The sequence below is a fragment of the Sander lucioperca genome, chromosome 9 (genome assembly GCF_008315115.2).
Source record: "Sander lucioperca isolate FBNREF2018 chromosome 9, SLUC_FBN_1.2, whole genome shotgun sequence".
Lineage (NCBI taxonomy): Eukaryota > Metazoa > Chordata > Actinopteri > Perciformes > Percidae > Sander > Sander lucioperca.
The window spans coordinates 21,093,012-21,113,922 of NC_050181.1; the positions used below are offsets into that span (position 1 = coordinate 21,093,012).

General features: G+C 43.8%; 1 protein-coding gene across 14 annotated transcripts in view; it reads right to left on the reverse strand.

The window, feature by feature from the left end:
- LOC116052734 (discs large homolog 1-like protein) overlaps positions 1 to 20,911 on the reverse strand; it is a 186,833-nt gene that overhangs the window by 37,427 nt on the left and 128,495 nt on the right. For all 14 annotated transcript variants that reach the window (XM_036005207.1, XM_036005206.1, XM_036005209.1 and 11 more), the window contains 6 exons: positions 19,363 to 19,416; positions 17,196 to 17,246; positions 15,494 to 15,618; positions 9,238 to 9,407; positions 5,892 to 6,028; positions 3,505 to 3,649 (listed from right to left, as the gene is read on the reverse strand). In XM_036005207.1, the coding sequence (XP_035861100.1) occupies positions 3,505 to 3,649; positions 5,892 to 6,028; positions 9,238 to 9,407; positions 15,494 to 15,618; positions 17,196 to 17,246; positions 19,363 to 19,416 (682 nt within the window). The remainder of the gene's footprint in view (positions 1 to 3,504; positions 3,650 to 5,891; positions 6,029 to 9,237; positions 9,408 to 15,493; positions 15,619 to 17,195; positions 17,247 to 19,362; positions 19,417 to 20,911) is intronic.

The following is a 20,911-nucleotide window of genomic DNA, read 5'->3' on the forward strand; positions in this document are numbered from 1 at the left end:
TATTAGCAGGAATGTAGCACAATATGGATGTGAAAGCAGTTATAATTAGCCTATATGACAATAAAATTTGTTTTGGTTAAAATCAACAAATAATCATGATAATTAATCGTGATCTCAATATTGATCAAAATAATCGTGATTATCATTTTGGCCATAATCGTGCAGCCCTAGTTCCAACATCCTGAAATGATCCCCAGTCTGCTTGATTCTTTCAGTGATCAATCATCCGATCGGTTTATCACTGTCCCGACAGTTGAGGTGGACATCGTTCCTCCTGTACTCATCCGTCCAGGATCGGTTTGTCCTTCAGCGTCTCCACTTTAACGGTTCGCCGGGGGGGAGTCGTTGGGAACAGATCCAGAGTCCGTGATCTGAATGTGTTGGAGAGGAGCTCTGCCTCGCCTTGACTTTGGGACGTGTTGTTGTTTGATGAATGCCACTGGGAACGTCATCAGAGACACTCTGCGGTCCCTCCTGAATTCAACGCTAATCCGGGGTCAAAGGCAGAGAGCCAACAAGTGTAGGCTTTATCTGAACCAGGACCTGCTAATCTGGTTTGTGTGATGCTAGACCTTAAGTTACCCGGGGACAGGAAGAGGTGCCAGGACAGAGGGTTTGAGCTTGAGTTAGTCCATGTTTCATTGTTTTTTTGCTCCACTCAACTACGTTAAACAACTTCAAATCAATTTGTCTCAAATCTCTAGTAAAGGTCTTTTAATGAGCCATTAGGACTGAAGAATAAGGCACATGTGGCAATCTCAAGGCCCGGAGGCCAAATCCCGCACTTTGCAAATTTTGATCAGGCCCGCATATCAATTTAGGTTCACAATATATTTGGCCCGACTAGTTGTTTGATTTTGATTTATTTCTTTATCTGAAAGGGGACAGTGAACATTAATCAACATTAACACAATGTAAATGTGCCCGAGTTAGCTCGAAAGTGCTAATTTTCATCGGTAGTCCCCCAGCCAGATGTAAAACAGGCAGCCTTTAAAAATAATGACAGGTATACAATCACACAATAAAATGACATACAACACATTGTGGTTAATAAATACAATTCATGTAAAATACTTATATAACGTTTAGATGCACACAGAAAGCATTAGTGCCCACAAGTTTGGCTCTCTACAAGCCATTTTTTTGCATTCTTTTTGAATGAAAAGAAGGACAAAGACTCTCTAATGGTTGCCGGCACTGTGTTCCATTGCTGAGCTGCTCTTACGGAGAAGGCAGCCTGACCAAAAGCCGTCTTTCTCCGGGGGATGATGCAGTCTTCCCTCACTGCCCCTCTAGTTACCCTAACCTCACTGGATCTAAAATGTATAAAATCATAGTGGAGGAGGTGCTAAACCATGTCTGATTTTATAAATTAAACAGATGTTTTTGAATTTAATGAGATTATCCCAGTTAAGTAACTGATATTTCCTCAGAATACTACAGTGGTGGTAGTGGTATGGTTTTTTTATCCAGTATTTTTAATGCTTGTTTGTGCACCAAACCAAAAAAGTCATGAAACGTTTTTCACACTGCAATTTTGGCAGATTTGCTGACTTGAGCCTCTTAAATTCCCCCAGACGCAGAGAGTTTACATATTCAGGCTGCGAAACAGGTTGCTGTGAGTCGGCTGTGTGGTAGCCTCCTTTAAAAAATGTAATCTTTGTTTTTCATGATTTTCTAAACTCTATGATGGCTACGCAACTTGTTTAGGGTTTTACAGTACCAGTGAAAAGTTTGGACACAATCTCCCATTCACTTGAATGAAAAGTGTGTCCAAACTTTCGACTGCTACTGTATGTCGACTAGCCTGGATTCCAGCCGAACTTAGCCCCGCCCACAACATCTGAGGTCGGGAAGTTGGGTCTGGACTTGATCCGTTGTGGAGCAACTATGCTCGAACCAGAGCTGTTCGGACCAATCAAATTGTCAGGGCGGGCTTTATACGATGATGGACAGATGATCAACAGTAACGGAATCAACCACGTCACCAAAGAGCGCTTGGGTTGAATTTGTTTACAACAGAGATGGGTGCCGCTGGAGAACTGAGACCAAGCTCCCAGGAACAGCGCCACGTCTTAAAGCAACCGTGGGCTTAGTGGCCAACGGTGGAACTGCACCCCTCTGGCCCAGAAAGACTTTTCCCAGAGACTTTGCATGGCGAAAGAAACTTCTATATTTCAGCGGATCATTTTTTTTTGGGGTACATCAACTTACCAACCCGAACACTTAAAGGGTCCTTGTTTAAAACATCACGTTTTTAACATTTACAGTAACTGAATCCACCCATGTCGCCCTGCGCTGCGCATGCTCATATGACTGTTCTCCCGAGGTCCTGTAGCTGTAATAATGGATATATCTAATGGTTGTAATTCACCATGTGCTCTATCAATACATCCATGGTATTATCTTTTGATACATCCGAGGGATGTATGGATGTATGTATGCTGTAAAGCCTGTAACTTGGATGTAAGGTCATTAGCTTTTTCCAAACTGCCGAGGCTATCAGCTAGTAGCCAACATCAGCGGTCGCTAGCAGTTGAGTTCTATTGACAACTATGTGTCGCTCGCTCAACTTACGTCTAGGGTTGGGTACCGAAACGCGGTGCCAATAGGGCTACTAAACGGTAGTAACGAGACCGAATAAGAACAAAAATTTCGGTGCCTGACTTTCCACTCCACTCAACAGCAGGTAACGTTAGCCTAGCTTTAGCTAGCAGCTGGATTAAACAGGTTAAACTGCTGACAGCTAACGTTAAACAGTGTAAAGTGTGACTGTATTTCAACAGTCTGCTCTGCAGCGCAGCAGATGACGACGTCGGAGAAACACAGACGGTGCGTTCACTGAAACTGGTAACCTACAGCCTCGCGGTGCATTCAAAGTTATTGTAAAATACCCTTTTCCCATCTGGTGGTTGTTTTTGTCATTCAACAGCAATTTACTGGTGAAATAAGTGATTGTTTATTATAAGTTATAGTTATTACATTACTATTAAATCATTTAATTTTGACCATATGGTCATAGTAATCAACAAGTTGTTCTTCAATGTCGCCGACTGTTGTTTAGTACCCTTAGTACTTGTCGGTTTAGGCACCGGCAGCGTTTTAAAAGTACCGCTTTAGCACCAGTATCGGAAAAAAAACCAAACCATACCCAACCCTACTTACGTCACATACTCCGTTGCTCTGATTGGTTGTAGGTCTATCCAATTGAGCGCTGAGGCATTTTCTTTCCTGGTTCAAAGCCCAATGGAGCAGTATCAGACTCATATTCTGACTAGAATCTGAGTATGACGACATCAGGCTATATGTCGACCAAAGTGTATCGGAGAAAGCTACATGAGACACGAACTAATACCGTCAAAGATATTTGACTTCTTTGGTTAAATAAAAGCATGTCAGTAAGCTCTACACGTCTGGCCCTTGATGTGATTCTCATTCTCCAGTTTGGCCCGTAGTGAAGTTGAGTTTGACTGTTGATTGACAGATAAAAGAAGCATCACTCACAGTTGGTGAGGTCGGGCGGGGCGAAGCTGTCGTTCATGAAGACACTGTTGGGTTTAGCCACTTTCAAGTAGACCACGTCAGGAGTGTTTTTCAAGGCAGTGACGGCGTGTTCGTGAGTCACCTCCTCCAGGCAAGCGTTGTTCACCTGAGCACAGAGAGGAGACGCATCACAAGTCAGAGACTAACTACATGTCCACCATAACACACACACACACACCATCCTTTCTGCATTCTTCACAAAAAAAACCTGTGCTATGTTGCTGGTTTTGTATTGTTAGGGTTAGTTTTGCTGCTGTCTGTTCCTTTAGTTGTAAATAGGGTTGGGTATCTTTCGGTTTTTTCCAATACCGGTGCTAAAAGATACTTTTAAAACGGGGCCAGTGCCTAAACGGTGCCTGAACCGATACTTAAAAAAATAGGGAATTGGGGTATTTTACAATAACTTTGAATGCACCAAGAGGCTTACTACTTTCAAGTGAATGCACCACGTCTGTGTTGTTTTTCCGACAACGGCAGCTGCAGACTGCTTAACGTCCCGCTGTTGGAATCCTCTACGGTGAAATACAGACACACTTTACACCGTTTAGCTGACAGCATTTTAACCGTGTTTGATCCAGCTACTAGCTAACGGTAGGCTAACGTTACCTGCTGTCAAGTGTTAACTAGCGTCGCGTGCAGCGATGCTCCTGTTGCCTCTAACGTCCGTTTCAGAGCAGCGCAGAAGGCATTTCAGTAGCACCGAAATGAGGCACCGAAATCCGCGTTGCTATCCGGTAGATACCAGTCGTTTTGGCACCGGTGCCGTATAAGCACCGGGTTTCGGTACCCAACCCTAGTTGTAAAGTACACTGACTGAGAGGTGATTTTACACATTTAACAATTTGACTGATTGATGTCTTCGCTGTCTGGGAGTTTTACAAACATTTAAACAGCGATGAGTTGATTTTCTTCTGACAGAATGAAATAGCGCAATAAAACGTTTTCAAGTTAGCCTTTTTTTCAACAACAAAAAAAACCCGACTGTAGACACACAAGGTTTCCACCTGACAGGGACGATATACTGCATCACATCAGACATTTTTACTAAAATAACCTCCATCCAGTGTTGTACTTAAGTTAAACTTTCACGTATCTTTACTGTATTTATATTTCTGGAAACTTTTAATTTCCCTCCACTACATTTCCTAAATAAAATGTATACTTTCACTCCAATGCATTTCCCCTAACCATCTTCGTTACTTAGACTTAGCGAATGATTGCTAGAGAATTTTTGTTTTTAGATTATTTTTTTGTTGGCATTTTTATGCCTTTATTTGACAGGACAGCTGAAGACATCTTTGTCCCTTTTTTACATTTTTTTTTTTTTTTTTTTGACATTTTTTACCCTTTTTTTTGTCCCTTTCTTTGACATTTTTGTCCCTTTTTCTGACATTTGTCTCTTTTTTGACATTTTTGTCCCTTTTTGTCATTTTTCTGACATTTTTGTGCTTTTTCTGAAATTTGTCATTTTTTCTGAAATTTTTGTCCTTTTTCTGACATTTTTATCCCTTTTTGACAATTTTGTCCTTCTGACATTTTTGTCCCTTTTTGACATTTTTTGTCCTTTTTTCTGACATTTTTGTCCTTTTTTCTGACATTTTTGTCCTTTTTTTCTGACATTTTTGTCCCTTTTTTTGACATTTTTGTCCCTTTCTGACATTTTTGTCCTTTTTGAATGACAGGGGAGAGAAAGGGGTAATGACATGCAGAAAAGGGCTGCAGGTCAGACTCGAACCCGAGCCCGCTGCGTCGAGGAGTAAACCTCTACATATGGGCGCCCGCTCTACCAACTGAGCTATCCGGGCGCCCGCTCGGAGATAGAATTTGATAGAATTCTATCAAATTGATCCTGATTCTGGATGGGTTGTGGCTCCCTCCGTTGGGATTGATGTACTAGTTGTGGATAATCTAGTCCACCTGTGCAGTATTGTTTCTACATAATTTAACCCACCTGTGTGTGGAGTATTGTTTGTAATTTCACGCTGAGGAAGAGCGCTGCCTGAAACGTCCGATGTGTGGTAATCCATCTGTTGAATTAAAGTGCTGTCCTAGTAGCTTTACTCCTCCTATTTGTGGTTTGTAGTGATGCATTTTGGTTCGCTTAGATTTTTCTCCATGTGACACGAAACCGACCAAGTTTAGAAACTGATCAACGGATTCAGACCAGAACAAAGAAACTATACGTGTGAAAACACCGTAGTCGTTTGAGAATTCTATCGTAAATTAGTCTGTTGTTGTTGCTTTTTTTTAATGCTGAATGATTTGTTTCTAAGAATCTCCCGAGCATATCTCTGGTCAACACGAGACATAAAGGACAGGACAGAGTAACGGAGAGTCAGAGGTCTTACAGCCAGCAGTTTGTCTCCGATCTGCAGCCTCCCATCTTTATGTGCAGCTCCTCCCTCTATGATCTTGGTGACATAGATGCTGTTGTCACCCGGGATGTGCTGGTTCCCAACTCCGCCTGCTATACTGAAGCCAAGACCTGAAACACACCCGGACCCGGACCAAGACCCGGACCAGAGACAAGACTGTTAGAACAACCTTGCACGGTGCACTTTCACAGTTTAGATTTATGAGATATCACTGAAACATGCTGCTTCCAATCTTAACACCGGCACAAATCAGGGCACATGAATGCACAAAAGTAGTCTGGCTATCACCAGACCAAGCTCAATCTGTTAAGATTGAACGTTAGTCTGGGGAGTCTGCTCTGTATTTTCTACTGCACAAGAGGCGTGACCAACGGGCATAGTTCAGATGCCTCTGTACACAATTGGATAGTCCTTCAACCAATCAGAGCAACGATACGGGGGACGTAGCAGCGACAGCGGCATCAGCGGGTTGCTGACCTTCGGTGGCCGCCATGTTGAATGTAAACAAGAAGCTGCTTGGTCGCTTCTCTATCGTCATCGTGGTAAACCTGCCAATAGCGCGCCAGGTGGATAAGCCAGTTTGTGATTGGTTCCCGCAGATCTGTAACGGAAGCAGGATAGATAAACGTACAGGTTTCCAGGGAGAAATCAAATCGCCGGCAGATCGGGCTGGCATTACCCAGTCTAGCACAAAAGCATATTTTAGGATATTTCCGTGGAAACTGAGGCTTTGTTCATGAGCCTGGCTTCTTGTCTGAGTAAGCATCAGGCTCTGGGGGATTTGAACTAAAGCTCCTCAGCGAGCGGAGACGATCCAACGACAGCAGCTACAGTTTAGTTCCTGTACCCCAGTGTTTGGGTAGTGTTTGGATTCATAAATTCTGGTTATTAAAGATTTTTGATTTCCATTCTTTGAGAGGCTGATAACAGATCAGATGCTGAATTCACGGAGAGAAAAAAAATACATTCATCTTGCATTAACTTTGCGCAGTTTACGGAACCTGTAACTTCATACAGTTTAATTTGGTTGCTGTCATGGAAAAATATGATTCAATAATTACCTGTTCAATCTTTTCTTTTTTTATTCACTGTAACCTGCCTTTAATGACATAACATATACTACCGGTCAAAAGTTTGCGGTCACTTAGAAATTTCAAGCTGAGATCAGTTGCATTGTTTTTTTAACCATGGCAGCAGTTTTCAGATTACATTATGTGTTTACATAATTGTAAAAGGGTTCTCGACTGTTGTAGAAAGAAGTGGCTGATCTTTAACACAATATCTACATTGCCCGTTATCATCAACCATTCATCCAATGGTCCAAAGGCCCATTCTGTTTACTAATCTGATATCATTTTAAAAGGCTGACTGAGAAAACATTGGAGAACCCTTTTACAATTATGTAAACACATAATGTAATCTGAAAACTGTTGCCCTGGTTAAAAAAAACAATGCAACTGACCTCAGCTGGTATTCTGTCTATAACGGAGTGGAATGGAAATTTCTAAGTGACCCCAAACTTTTGACCGGTAGTATACGTCGGGGCATTTACAATCAGCCATTTCTTTCAAATAGTTTTCCGAACGTTGCTTCAGGAGCTCTTGTCTCTGAGACTTTTCTCCACTTCATACATGAAATGGCGGTCAATATAAACAACATACGAGTTACGACGCAGAAGAACATTCTTTGCGTCTTGCAGAAAACACACCACTGGGTTGAGAAGGATGTGTGTGACTGCGTGTGTGCGAGTGAGAGAGAGAGACAGCGGCTGCCGCTCAGACAGCTGTTGGCGATCGGAGCGGAGTAGAAAACCTGCGGTCCACACCGCACAGCTGACTCGTGTACTCGCAGCTCTAATTCATCTTGCCCAGACTGCCTAAAAAAAATGTAGACTAAGTTCACACTGCAAGTCTAAATGCTTAATTCAGATTTTTTGCTCAGATCAGATTTTTTGTTAGGCTGTTCACATCACCTTTTAAAATGCGGCCTATATCAGATTCCAGTGGGAACTGTTTGCGGTTTCGAACTGACCCGCATGATCAAAAGAACAATACCAATGACATCAGACGCAGCACGCTGGTGCACGAAAGTTAGGGAGGTTATGGAGGAAGGAAGCGTTTCCACTTTTATTTCAAAATGTTTGTGTAATGGCAGCCGTACACTAAAGGCGTTTTTCCATTACATGGTACCTGCTCGACTCGCCTCGACTCGTCCGTTTTCCATTGCAGATTTTAACCGCCTCAGCGTGGCTGGTCGTCTTATGCCGGGTCGACGCACACACCAGCGCACAAGTATAAACATCAGACCACTTGAGCTTGTTTTACAGTTCTGTGGAGGCTCCACGCAGAGCTTTCTCCGTAGCCTGTGTAGCCTATGTAGTGGCCTGAAGTTTATACTTGTGCGCTGGTGTGTGTGTCGAGCCAGCATGTGTGTGTGTACGTAGGCTACGGCGAAAGCTCTGCTGGAGCCTCCGCAGAACTGTACAACAAGCGGCGCCGCAGCACGTACACACACACAGAACGTCGAAGGTGTGTGTTGTTGCCAGGAGACACATTTAGTTTCTAAAGAAGCTGGAGGCAGCAAAAAAAACACAGCTGGCTAAACTGTTTAAAAATGGCGGGTTTGTTCAGGACACCCCCGTCTGTCGCTTTCACGTCACCTTTTCGGCTCGCCTCAGCTCGCTGGGAACCTCGACTGAGGTGGTACTAAAAAAAGTACCTGTTAGCAGGTACCAGGGACTTTTTTTCTTAATGGAAAACCAAAAAAGGAGAGTAGAGTCCATGTGATGGAAAAGCACCATAAGCCAACACTAATGAGGTCTAACACCTCCCTCTCCCTCCATTGACCTGCTCCATCACTCTTCTCCATTTTGTAGTTCTAGTCAAGTTTTTAATGTTACTGTCTGTGTCTAGGGCTAACTCCCACCGGAGCATAACTGTGACAAATGTTGATGTAGATTGAGGTAAAATCCGCCTTGAAAAAATGCGGCCGCATTAAAAAAAAAAATCAGACCTGGGTCTGATTCAGGGTTAGGACCACATATGGAAGTGGTCTAAATCTGATTTGAAAAAATCAGATCTGGGCTAGATTTGAGTGCTCACACTACTTCTGAAGAAGTCTGACCTGGTCAGTTGACTGAACGCAGCCTTACAGTCCAGAAAGAGTGCCACTGATGGTTGTTAAGGAACCGATAAGTAGAACCACAAAAATGTTCTTCTATAGGTACCGAATTCTTGGTGTTTTGGAACCAGGTTTGGGCTCCCAACTCCTGCCTGTACCCGCTGCTGTCTGCATCTTTAAATCACACCCTTTCTGTCACCTTTGGGTCCTTTCACCAGTTTGATCTCCATCACTTTCTCGGAGACGGGTTTCCTCCGGCGGACGTAGAGTCGGACCAGCGAGCCGGCCTCCTTCAGCGCCTCCACTGCTCGGCTGTGGGTCACGTCGCGAACGTCCGCCTCGTTAACTCTGAGGATGACATCGTTGACCCTGAAACACAGACACACGACGCCGGCTGTCAGTCATCCAGCCCACTGATCGTCTACAACACTTTGATAAGTAAAATTGTTAACCCTTGTGATGTCTTCCCGTTGCAACTTTTGGTTTTTCTGGGTCAAAATGTAACGTTTTGGTCCCGATGGTTTTGTCACTTTTTTAACGACATTGTTTAGTCACATTTTTGACGTTTTTGAAGCTTTTTTCCAATTTTTTATGTCACTTTTTCTGATGTTTTTGTCTGTACTTTTCTGTGCTTTTTTTTAAATGGGACATTTTTGTTGTTTTTTCTGACATTTTTGTCTTTTTTTTCACTGTTCTTTTATGAAAAAAAAAAAAAATCAAATGCTATAAAATTTAATAAAACACCCAAATTCAATGAAAGTAGTGAACTGATCATTTATTTTACTTCTGAAGAACGTTGTATGGAACCATCCAGGTTATTTCTTTTGACAATTTGGTTGAAAGAAACCCAAATTTCTGATATAGAAACTTTTCAGTCAAATTTGACCTGAGGACAAAATGGATGGTTAATATCAACAGCCAATCAGGGCTTTAAATCGACACCCACCAACACGCCAAATGTGGGTAAAAAATGAACTCTGGCTGTTATCACATTGTGAAGTTACGAGCCAATTTGGCCGGTAATAAATGAAGTGAAGCGTCTGGTTTAAATCATCAGGCTGCAAAAACGATCAGACAACTCAGTGTTTACAGATTGGTCTGTTTTCCGGCAAAAAATTCGGCCGGTTTGGTGTGTGTGTGTGTGTGTGTGTGTAGTCTCGGAAACGAACGGAACTGCTCGAAACAAACCAGAGGAGCTGAAATGAAGTAGTGAGTTAGTTAGGGGTAAAAAAAACCGGAGACATTTTTCGAGAGTCCAGTAAATGTTTACATGTTAATCCCGATCACGTGACTGCACCCCCTCCCCCCCCCACAAGATCCTGTCCTGCAAAATCCCGAGAGAAAGACGCCCGAATCCCGTCCAGCTCCAGTTTCCTTCCCTATGTTGTCTAAAGTTATCAGGGTTAGGGTTAGGGGATTAGGGTTAGGGGGGTTAACCCTGTAGCATGTTTGGTTAATCGCGGTCAAATCACTGAGGTTGCCTCGGAAATTTAGGCTACACCATACATGCGTTACCTGCAGGCCTAGGCCATTTCATTACGTAATTCCTAACGGAGATCTTCTCACAGCTCCTGAAAATGGATTGAGGGGTCCTTCGATGACACTTTCAATTGCAACAGCTTCTTTCCAGAATCCATTTTGCCGACTCTCTCGGTGTGGTCGCTGACGCTGACTGATTGGCTTGTGAACAGGGCAGCTGCTTTGTCTTGCTCTGATAGGCTACTCTGTGGCTAGCAGTAGCCAATCAACAAACGTATTGGGAGTTGTAAGTGGTTCTCTTTTCTAAAACGAAATGCCTCGCAATCTTTGGGCGCAGCGTCATGGTACACATATATCTTATTTCTAGCTTGTTTTATTTGATCTTTCGCTCCTTGTCTGTACATGTTCTCCGCTGGATTCAATCTGTGTTGTAGTTTTATGAACTGTATATATTAATAAGTGTGTCATGTGAATATTGAGTACAAAGTTACAAACTGAGACAGACTTTCACTGTTCTCCGTCCACTTCTTTTGAACGTTTTCCTTTCTCACAGACACTTGAGCAATCAGTTAAAAATCTTATTTAAATGTCCTCTCTGCTGGATTAAATCTGTGTTTTGTATGTTTGTGAACTGTCTGTATTAAAGGTGCGCTATGAGTTCCTGCATGGTTTCAGCGCAATTTCATTTTTGTCTGAAATCGTAGGCATCTCTCCTTGACCCGCTAGCTGCCTGCCCCCTGAACACACCGTGAAAAAGCCCGGTCTCGGGAGACAACACAGGGGTCGTAAACGTCAAACTAACACTAGAGGCATAGGCTGGGCACCAAAATACAACAAACCATGTTCCAGCCAATCACCGACAAGATGATTGGGGGAGGGGGTTAGTGACAGTTAGTCAGTTCGTCATGACAGTTACGGAAACATGGGGGGAGGGGCCAGCTTGCTCTGTTTAGTTTTGAAATTTACTTGGAACGTCAACAGAAGTGACCGTGCAGGAACTCATAGTGCACCTTTAAATAAGCTTGTCATCTAAATATTGTTTTCAATTCAATTTTATTTTATTTATAGTATCAAATCATAACAAGTTATCTCGAGACACTTTACAGATAGAGTAGGTCTAGACCACACTCTGTAATTTACAAAGACCCAACAATTACAGTGATTCCCCCAAGAGCAAGCATTTAGTGCGACAGTGGTGAGGAAAAACTCCCTTTTAGGAAGAAACCTGGGACACACCCAGGCTCTTGGTAGGAGGTGTCTGACGGTGCCGGTTGGGGGTGTGATGAACAGTGGCAATAATAGTCACAAAGATAATGGAACAGTGGCTACAATGGTAGTCGTAGTAGTTCATGTCATGTTACGGCTGCCGACAACACCCTCGTGTGTGGTATAATGGAGTATGATATGAGATGCAAAGCAGGCTGTGCCATCCCGTGCTGCTGATTGGATGGACCAGGAAAGCCCCGCCCAGTGCCTGGAGAAGGGAGCTGCTGATTGGTGCGGCAGGCCACTACCTGACTGGCCAATCGAGAGGAGTCAATCAACTCTGCCTCCAGCTTAAAGAGCCTAATTGTTTGCAGCTGAGGGCAGCTGCCAGACCAGACTTTGTGGAGAAACTGTTTGAGAGTGTGAGGACGTGGGCCTAGGAGTAAGCTCTAAAAACTGATATCCTTCCTGCATTTAGTCAATTTGTGTTGTATTAGTCACACTAGGTTCAGGGGTGCTGTGAGTACTGTTTTGTGTTTAACCAAGTATTTAAGTTAGAGAGGTGTTCTGTTTAATCTTTTGTTTTCATTTAGATTTAGAAATAGTCTTCCTTTTGAAGATCTCCTTTTGTTATATTCTGTTTTTGTTTTCCGCAGCACCCATCGGCCCACTTGTCCTTTTGTTTGAGCACTGTTTGTTGTCATTTGCCTGATTCTGGAATAAATTTCCTTTCTAATACCAATTCCATCTGGTTTTACGTTTATGTCCTGATACCCCTAGCTACGGGGCGTAACAGTAGGGCACAGCAGGGCGTTAGGGGGTGTAGTGTGGTACAACAGAGCATGGATGGACGCGGCAGGACGCAGCCGGACACTGCAGGGAATCGCAGAGCGTAGCAGGGTGTAGCAGGTCCACAGCGACAGCTGCACCCAAGACCCAGGTCTTGGTGCCACCCTAATCCAAGGCAATATTCTGGGTTTTATGACAAGTTCATCAGGTAGTTTCCTCTTTCTCCGTCTACTTCTTTTGAACGTTGTGTTTTCCTCTTCCCTGCAGAGGTCCAGGGTTAGAGTCCGACCTGTGATGATTTCCTGCATGTCTCCCCTCTCTTTCTCTCTCTCTCTCTCTCTCTCTCTCTCTCTCTCTCTCTCTCTCTGACACTTGAGCCGTGCTGACGACTGACAGACCCACAAACAAACGGGCTTCATCTGTCAGAGGCAACCTGACACTGAGGCAGGGCTGGCTGTCCATCATCGCCTGGATCAGCTGCGTCAGACTCTTTCTGCTGCATTATGAATGAAGGAGTGAAAGGCAGCGGGACGCTGCAGGGGTTTCTGGGTAAAGGACGCCAGGCCCTGAGGAAGTGTGCCGGGCTTTGAAGCTCACTCTTTGGCTTTAGCTCGTACGTACGCAGCCATCATCTTCTTCTAACCACGCGGTCGCCAGTCACACGTCACTAGCGACAACTCAATTCTTGATTGGCCAACGCCACATTCAAATCAAATCATTCAACAAGTATTCTCCAACATGGACAAGGGAAGGGGGACAAGGGAACGATAACGTCATTTATGATACAACCCATTTCCGGGCCATCGGGAATCCCTTACTGTTGCAATCTGCATTTAGAAAGTCTAGAAGATCCGCATGATTAAATCTTTTAATCCCCATTTAAGTTAGCAGTAAGTAAGCTTCGCTTCAGAGCTCGAACCTCCTATGGCGCCATTTTGATGCTACCAAGCCATCACCTCCCGTTAGCATCCCATTGACTGCCATTCATTTTGACGTCACTTTGACAGAGAATAACTTTACATCTGAAGAGTTTAAAGACTCTATTTGTCCATTGTTTATTTCTAAAGAAACACGACAATGTATAAAAGGCTCCATTACCTTGTAGCTCACGTTATGGCTCCGTAGCAGACGTTTTTATAAAAATAGGCTAACGATTGGGTCATAACCACGAGACTTACTGTCTCATAGTAGAGGAATTACCGTATAGTACAGGAGAAGCTCTCAGGCAGTTTGGACTTCGATTACGACTACGATTGTGATTGGTTTAAAGAAATGCCGATAAACCAGAGCACGTTAATGCTGGGTGGACTAGCCAAACCATCCTTCACAGCGATGTGGAGGAACGTCTGGCTATGCAAGACTAGCGGAGAGCTTAATAGGAAGTAGCCGGCTGGGCTTGGAAGTTGAACTTTTTTTGGCTTCATGCCCACTAATCAACTCTCAAAGGACTGAACGGGGCTCCGCCTCCAACACTGCATCCAGGTTATATTATATACCCGTGATCCTAACCAACAACTCTAAGGGTCCTATCTCGCACCCAGCGCAGCACAAAGCCTGACGAAGTGTCTTTGCTAGTTTAAGACCGACACAGTTCTCAGTTTCCTGTCCAGCGCCCACATCGTTTAAATAACAAATGCACCTGCATCCATCTGTGGCCCATGATCTTACAGGGAGGTGTGTTCAGGTGCATTCTGGGCGTGCTGGTCTTACAGGGAGGTGTGTTCAGGTGCATTCTGGGCATGCTGGTCTTACAGGGAGGTGTGTTCAGGTGCATTCTGGGCGTGCTGGTCTTACAGGGAGGTGTGTTCAGGTGCATTCTGGGCGTGCTGGTCTTACAGGGAGGTGTGTTCAGGTGCATTCTGGGCGAGCTGGTCTTACAGGGAGGTGTGTTCAGGTGCATTCTGGGCGTGCTGGTCTTACAGGGAGGTGTGTTCAGGTGCATTCTGGGCGTGCTGGTCTCACAGGGAAGTGTGTTCAGGTGCATTCTGGGCGTGCTGGTCTTACAGGGAGGTGTGTTCAGGTGCATTCTGGGAGTATTGCTATCTTGAGGCAGTGGGAAGTGATGGCACCATTGACCAACAAAAACCTGGTCTAAAGTCAATAACGCAGCATTTCATTGTTATTTTAACAGAGCATTAGTAAAATTAGTAAAAACCAGGAGAAACAGGCCAGCCCATCCAGCACAGGGGCGGGTACATAGGCTCAGACTGGGAGAGGTGATAGAGGGAGTCTATCTGCCTGTGCAGGTGCTGCAGCCACTTGGCACATGGCACTGGTCACACCTGCAGCCCATCAGGTAATCAGGGGGAAGGCATTAAGAGAGCCAGCCCAAGGCCGCAGGCGAGAGGGAAGACAGAGAGGAACAAAGGCCCAGAGGAGCAACACTTCATGAGATGATGGTCAATAAGGATATTGTCTGGGAAAAAAGACTAACCTCTCGCTCTGCTTAAACCCCCAAGAATACACCTCCTGAAGGCTGACGGACCCCGGACGGGAAGAATCCTAAGTTAAAGTTTGTACCATTTCCCTTGTACCAAGCGACTTTATTAAAGAATACTTTATGTTTAAGCCAACTGTCTCTGAGTTACCCAGTTTCATTGTGAATCGGGCTTTCAAGTCCCCGGGGCTGCCACAGCGCGCACACTATGGTTGTTACACACACAGAGATGCACAGCAGCACACACACACGCAGAAGATTACAAATAAAAATATTACGGTGCAAATCCTCCATCATAACAGCAATGCTCCAAGGTCCAAACGCACCTGGCTTTTAAAGGGAATGGGAGATGATCGGACCCTTTTCTCCGCCGTCAAAACTAGCAAAAGTGGATTTGGACACGCCCTAAACGCACCTGCACCAGGCGCTTCACGCCGTACGCTTAGATCGTTAAAATAGGGCCCTAAAACTTTGGTGTGTAAATTAATTTCTTATCTGATAAATGATCATCTCTGAACGCCTGGAGTTTCTCTGTGAGTCTCACCTGAGCCGTCCGTCCTGAGCCGCGGCTCCTCCAGGTATGACTTTGGTGATGAAGATGCTCGGGTCTTCGCCGATGTGGGGGTTGTCTGTGCCGCCGGCAATGCTGAAGCCCAGCCCTGAATTCCCCTGGAAACCGCGAACAACCGCCATGACAACCGGGAAAAAATTAACAAAACACGCATTAACAAACAAGTGTTGACACATGCAGCACATTCAGTTACACAAAAAACTTGCCGACAATTCTGCTCTCTGAAATAAAGGAGCAACACCTAATTTGTAAGTCTTTCTGGTTCTGCTTCAAGGTTTCTAAGATTTTAGAAGAAGGCGAACAATGAGCAGCTGACAGAGTGTGTGTGTGTGTGTGTGGCTGTGTGGTTCTGTGTGTGTGGTTCTGTGTGTTTGTGTGTGTGGTTGTGGTTGTGTGTAGTTGTGTGTGTGTCTGGTTGTGTATGGTTGTGTTTTTGTGTGTGTATCTCTGTGTGTCTCTATGTGTGTGTGGTTGTGTGTGTGTATTGTGTGTGGTTGTGTTTTTGTGTGTGTATCTCTGTGTGTCTCTATGTATGTGTGTGTGTGGCTGTGTGGTTCTGTGTGTGTGGTTGTGTGCGTGTGGCTGTGTGTGTGGTTCTGTGTGTTTGTGTGTGTGTGGTTGTGGTTGTGTGTGGTTGGTTGTGTGTGTGTATTGTGTGTGGTTGTGTTTTTGTGTGTATCTCTGTGTGTCTCTATGTATGTGTGTGTGTGGCTGTGTGGTTTGTGTGTGTGTGGTTGTGTGTGTGTGTGGTTGTGTGCGTGTGGCTGTGTGTGTGTGGTTCTGTGTGTGTGTGTGTGTGTGTGTGTGGCTGTGTGGTTCTGTGTGTGTGGTTCTGTGTGTTTGTGTGTGTGGTTGTGGTTGTGTGTAGTTGTGTGTGTGTCTGGTTGTGTATGGTTGTGTTTTTGTGTGTGTATCTCTGTGTCTGTGTGTGTGTGTGTGTATCTCTGTGTGTCTCTATGTGTGTGTGTGTGTGTGTGGTTGTGTGTGTGTGTGTGTGTGTGTATTGTGTGTGGTTGTGTTTTTGTGTGTGTATCTCTGTGTGTCTCTGTGTGTGTGTGGCTGTGTGGTTCTGTGTGTGTGGTTGTGTGCGTGTGGCTGTGTGTGTGGTTCTGTGTGTTTGTGTGTGTGGTTGTGTGTGGTTGGTTGTGTGTGTGTATTGTGTGTGGTTGTGTTTTTGTGTGTATCTCTGTGTGTCTCTATGTATGTGTGTGTGTGGCTGTGTGGTTTGTGTGTGTGTGTGTGTGGTTGTGTGTGGTTGTGTGCGTGTGGCTGTGTGTGTGGTTCTGTGTGTTTGTGTGTGTGTGTTTGTTTTTGTGTGTGTATCTCTGTGTGTCTCTATGTGTGTGTGTGTGTGTGTGTGTGTGTTTTTGTGTGTGTGTGTAAAGTTAATGTTTAATTGTCTCTGTTTAAATAAAATTATATTACATTGAAACACAGAGCTGCATTAAAAAGAAAGTTAAGTTTGGAGTTGATTCATTATGTCTTCTTTGAGCCACACGTCTTTTAAATAATTAAAATAGAGTGCTGTGCTGGAGGTTTGTAAAGTCTTCCTGAAGCCCGTAAAAGCAGAGCGTCAAAGTCAAACGAGCCGTTTCTGCTGCCAGGAGAGTGATGGACTGTTCCCTGCTCTTACCACAAGGTCGCGGGTCACAGAGAAATAAAAATGATGCCTTACCCTCTCCAGCGTGATCTCCTCGTACTCATAATCAGCCTCCGTCCCGTTTACCTACACACACACACACACACAGGGTTACTTTATACATCAAGATACTGTATATAACCATCACCATCAAACTACATCAGACTCCATGTAAATAATCAGTACTTTTATCATCGTAAAACACACTTCATTCAAAGTGGACAGAAACTAAATAAAACTACCAAAAGCCGTCTTGGTTCATCTTTCCACTGTTCCAACAATCACCACTCTGGTTTGGTTGAAATAAACCCTTAATTAACCCATTTACATGTGGAGATATGCTGGCTCTATACACGCTAAAAGTCCTGATTATTTACATGGAGTCTGGTGGAAATATGCTGGCTCTATACACGCTAAAAGTCCTGATTATTTACATGGAGTCTGGTGGAAATATGCTGGCTCTATACATGCTAAAAGTCCTGATTATTTACATTGAGTCTGGTGGAGATATGCTGACTCTATACACGCTAAAAGTCCTGATTATTTACATGGAGTCTGGTGGAAATATGCTGGCTCTATACACGCTAAAAGTCCTGATTATTTACATGGAGTCTGGTGGAAATATGCTGGCTCTATACACGCTAAAAGTACTCATTATTTACATGGAGTCTGGTGGAAATATGCTGGCTCTATACACGCTAAAAGTACTGATTATTTACATGGAGTCTGGTGGAAATATGCTGGCTCTATACACGCTAAAAGTCCTGATTATTTACATGGAGTCTGGTGGAAATATGCTGGCTCTATACACGCTAAAAGTCCTGATTATTTACATGGAGTCTGGTGTAGTTTGGTGATGGTGATTTCGGGGCTGTTCCATGTTAAACTAAAATGATCTTACTCTTTAACTAAAAGGTCTATCTCTGTAGGAATCATTTCATAATGTTGTCAGACTCTTAGAATAATAATCTGAGTCTGTCAGCAGTGTGAAGATTTTAGTTCACATTAGTCTCTTAGAAACTAATGCATGGGAAAATAGGGTCCAAGTTGAACATTTCTCACCAAAATTCCCCTTTAATGAACCGCTGGATTTTAAGTGAATGTCCTGTAGGACGTAGGCCTGGTTTATTGGTCTTTTTTGTAGTATTTTCTCACAACTTTTTTTTATCATTTATTTTTCAATGTTTTTTTTCCCCAAGTTTGTCACTTTTCTGACTTTTTTGTCGATTTGTTTTGTGCTTTTTTTTAAAAAACATTGTCACTTTTTTTTACATTCTTTTATAAAAAAATAAATAAATGTAAATGTTATCAAATAAAACACCCAAATTCAATGAAAGTAGTGAGCTGATCATTTATTTTACTTGTGAAGAGTAATGGTTGTACGGAACCATCCACGTTATCTTTTTTTTTTTTTTTTACAATTTGGTTAAAAGTAGAGATGCACCGATTACAACTTTCTAGGCCGATTCTGATTTTCTTTGAGTTAGACCAGCCGATACCGATTTTAGCCGATTCTGATTTCATTTTTTCTAACCACTTTACAGCACACACACATATTTATTTTTCTTTTCTTTAATAGAACATGTGTTGAACAGATAATGGCTCACTATAAAATAGAACTATATAAATTACTCCTGGTGTGGGACATTCACACACATCTAAAGTGCAATGTTAGAACCATTTCCTTCTTTTCACATCAATATCGACTAAAGAAATGTGATTTAGGTTTTTGGTGTCGTCCCTCCACGCCCTACTTTCTCCTTGCAGGTGTTGCATATTGTAAACTTGTTATCTTCTGCACACACGCTGAAGAATTCCCAAACAGCTGACATGTTGCAGGTTAATTCACCAGGTTCCTACATGTGGAGAATAGCGCCGACACGCTTCACACCGCGAGCGGGTACGCGCCACACACGGCGGAAAAGTTGAGAGAAAGGAGAAAGAGACCGTGCTGTGGCGTCCGTGCTGTGGCGTCCGTGTGTGCGTGCGTCCTTGAGAACTGTAACTGGTATAACTTATGTTGTCAGTTAATTGGAGCGTTGACCAGCATGAAATCACCATATGTCAGACTGACCTGCCGGTCGCCGGTCATGGCCGAGCACGCGAAAACCGGCCAATTCCGGTCACCGGCCGGTCTATCGGTTAATTTCTGATATAGAAACTGAGGACAACTAGGAGGGTTAAGAAAAAACCATGAACTCACATATGGAGGCGTGTCCAGGCTGTCGGTGTTGACCACCACAGGAGCGGGGTTGGCCTGCGAAGAGAAGACGCATCACAGTGTCAGAGGAAAACATCTCGTCCCCCAAAAACCAATAAACCCACCGACATCCAACCACGAACCCCCCCTGCGCTCCACCCCTGCAAACACAACATGGGACACAAGCAGCGGCACAGAAAAGACTTGCTCTCCTCATGATGCTACACACACCGACCGACTGGGGATCAAACGAGGATTTGGGCAGATTAGTGAGGGGACAGAGCGGTACGTACATGGTGCCTTTTCACACTGCAGAGGATGCAATGGTGAAGCATGGAGCCTAAAATCAAATCAAATCAATGGATTGGCCTTGAGCTTTGGCTCCCCTTCGATGGATTTTTTGTTTTTTTTTCTCCCCTTTTTTTCAGCTCTTTGTGTAGCCCTTTGTTTTTTTTTTTTTTTTTTATGTATTAAAATACCAAAGTTCAATTCTTTCTTCCACATGCTCTTTCCGTCCCACCCTTGCACCTTCATTGAGTCGCGAGTCTTCGCACGGTTTTTTCTGACCGCGGATACGAGGGACAACCCAAATAAGTGGGGCTCCCCCCAAAATTTATTTTTAAAAATTAATAAAATTTAAAAAAAAAAAAACAAAAAAATTAAAAAAAACAATTAAAAAACAAAAAAAAAATAAAAAAAAAAAAATACCGGTCACGTGTTGCCATTTTCGCCACTGTTATTAAGCCTGATTTTATAAATACTTGCTAACTTAAATTCAGAGCTACAGATGAACGGAAAGAAATCGGCCGAAAACCACAACGCTTGTCTGGATACACACGACGACCGACAGGGCACGGAGCTAGGCACAGATAGAAAACCCATAAGGAGGGATATAAATGTATAAAAGGATCTGGAGCAAGCACAAAGGGGGGGGGAAGACGTCACGGTGGAGGATCTAGACGACAAGAGAGAGCGGGAGAGACCTGGCGAGGAGGGAGAGGAGAGAGGAATGAGGGGAGAGAGGGGGGGGGAGGGGGGCGGGGGAGGAGGAGAGGGAGAGAGAGGGGGGGGAGAGGAGATGTGGGGAGAGAGACGAGAGAGAGAGGACGCTCGGTGGGGGCTGTTTGCACGGTGTAGGAGCCACATATTGTAGATCAGTGGTTCCCAACCTGGGGTCCGGGGACCCCTCAGGGGGGCGGCAAAGATCACAGGGGGGGGCGCAAGTCTTCATCTGGTTTGATGTTGAGGTAAAAAAATAATATTTGCACGTTAAACAAATTATAATAATACACTAGAATATATAACGTATACAAAAGTCTGTATAAAAACTATATATTTTTGTTCTCGCTTAAAATTGTAACCACTGTTGTAGATGTTGTTGGTATGATCATTTTTGTATCATTATTCTCATTTTCATTGAAAAATGTTAAAATATATATTTTTTAAATGATTATAGTGTGATTAGGATAGGATCTGTAGGACGGGACGTAGCTGCAGCACCACAATACTTATATACAATATTGCGATTTCGATAAAATTGTGATTAGTTGTG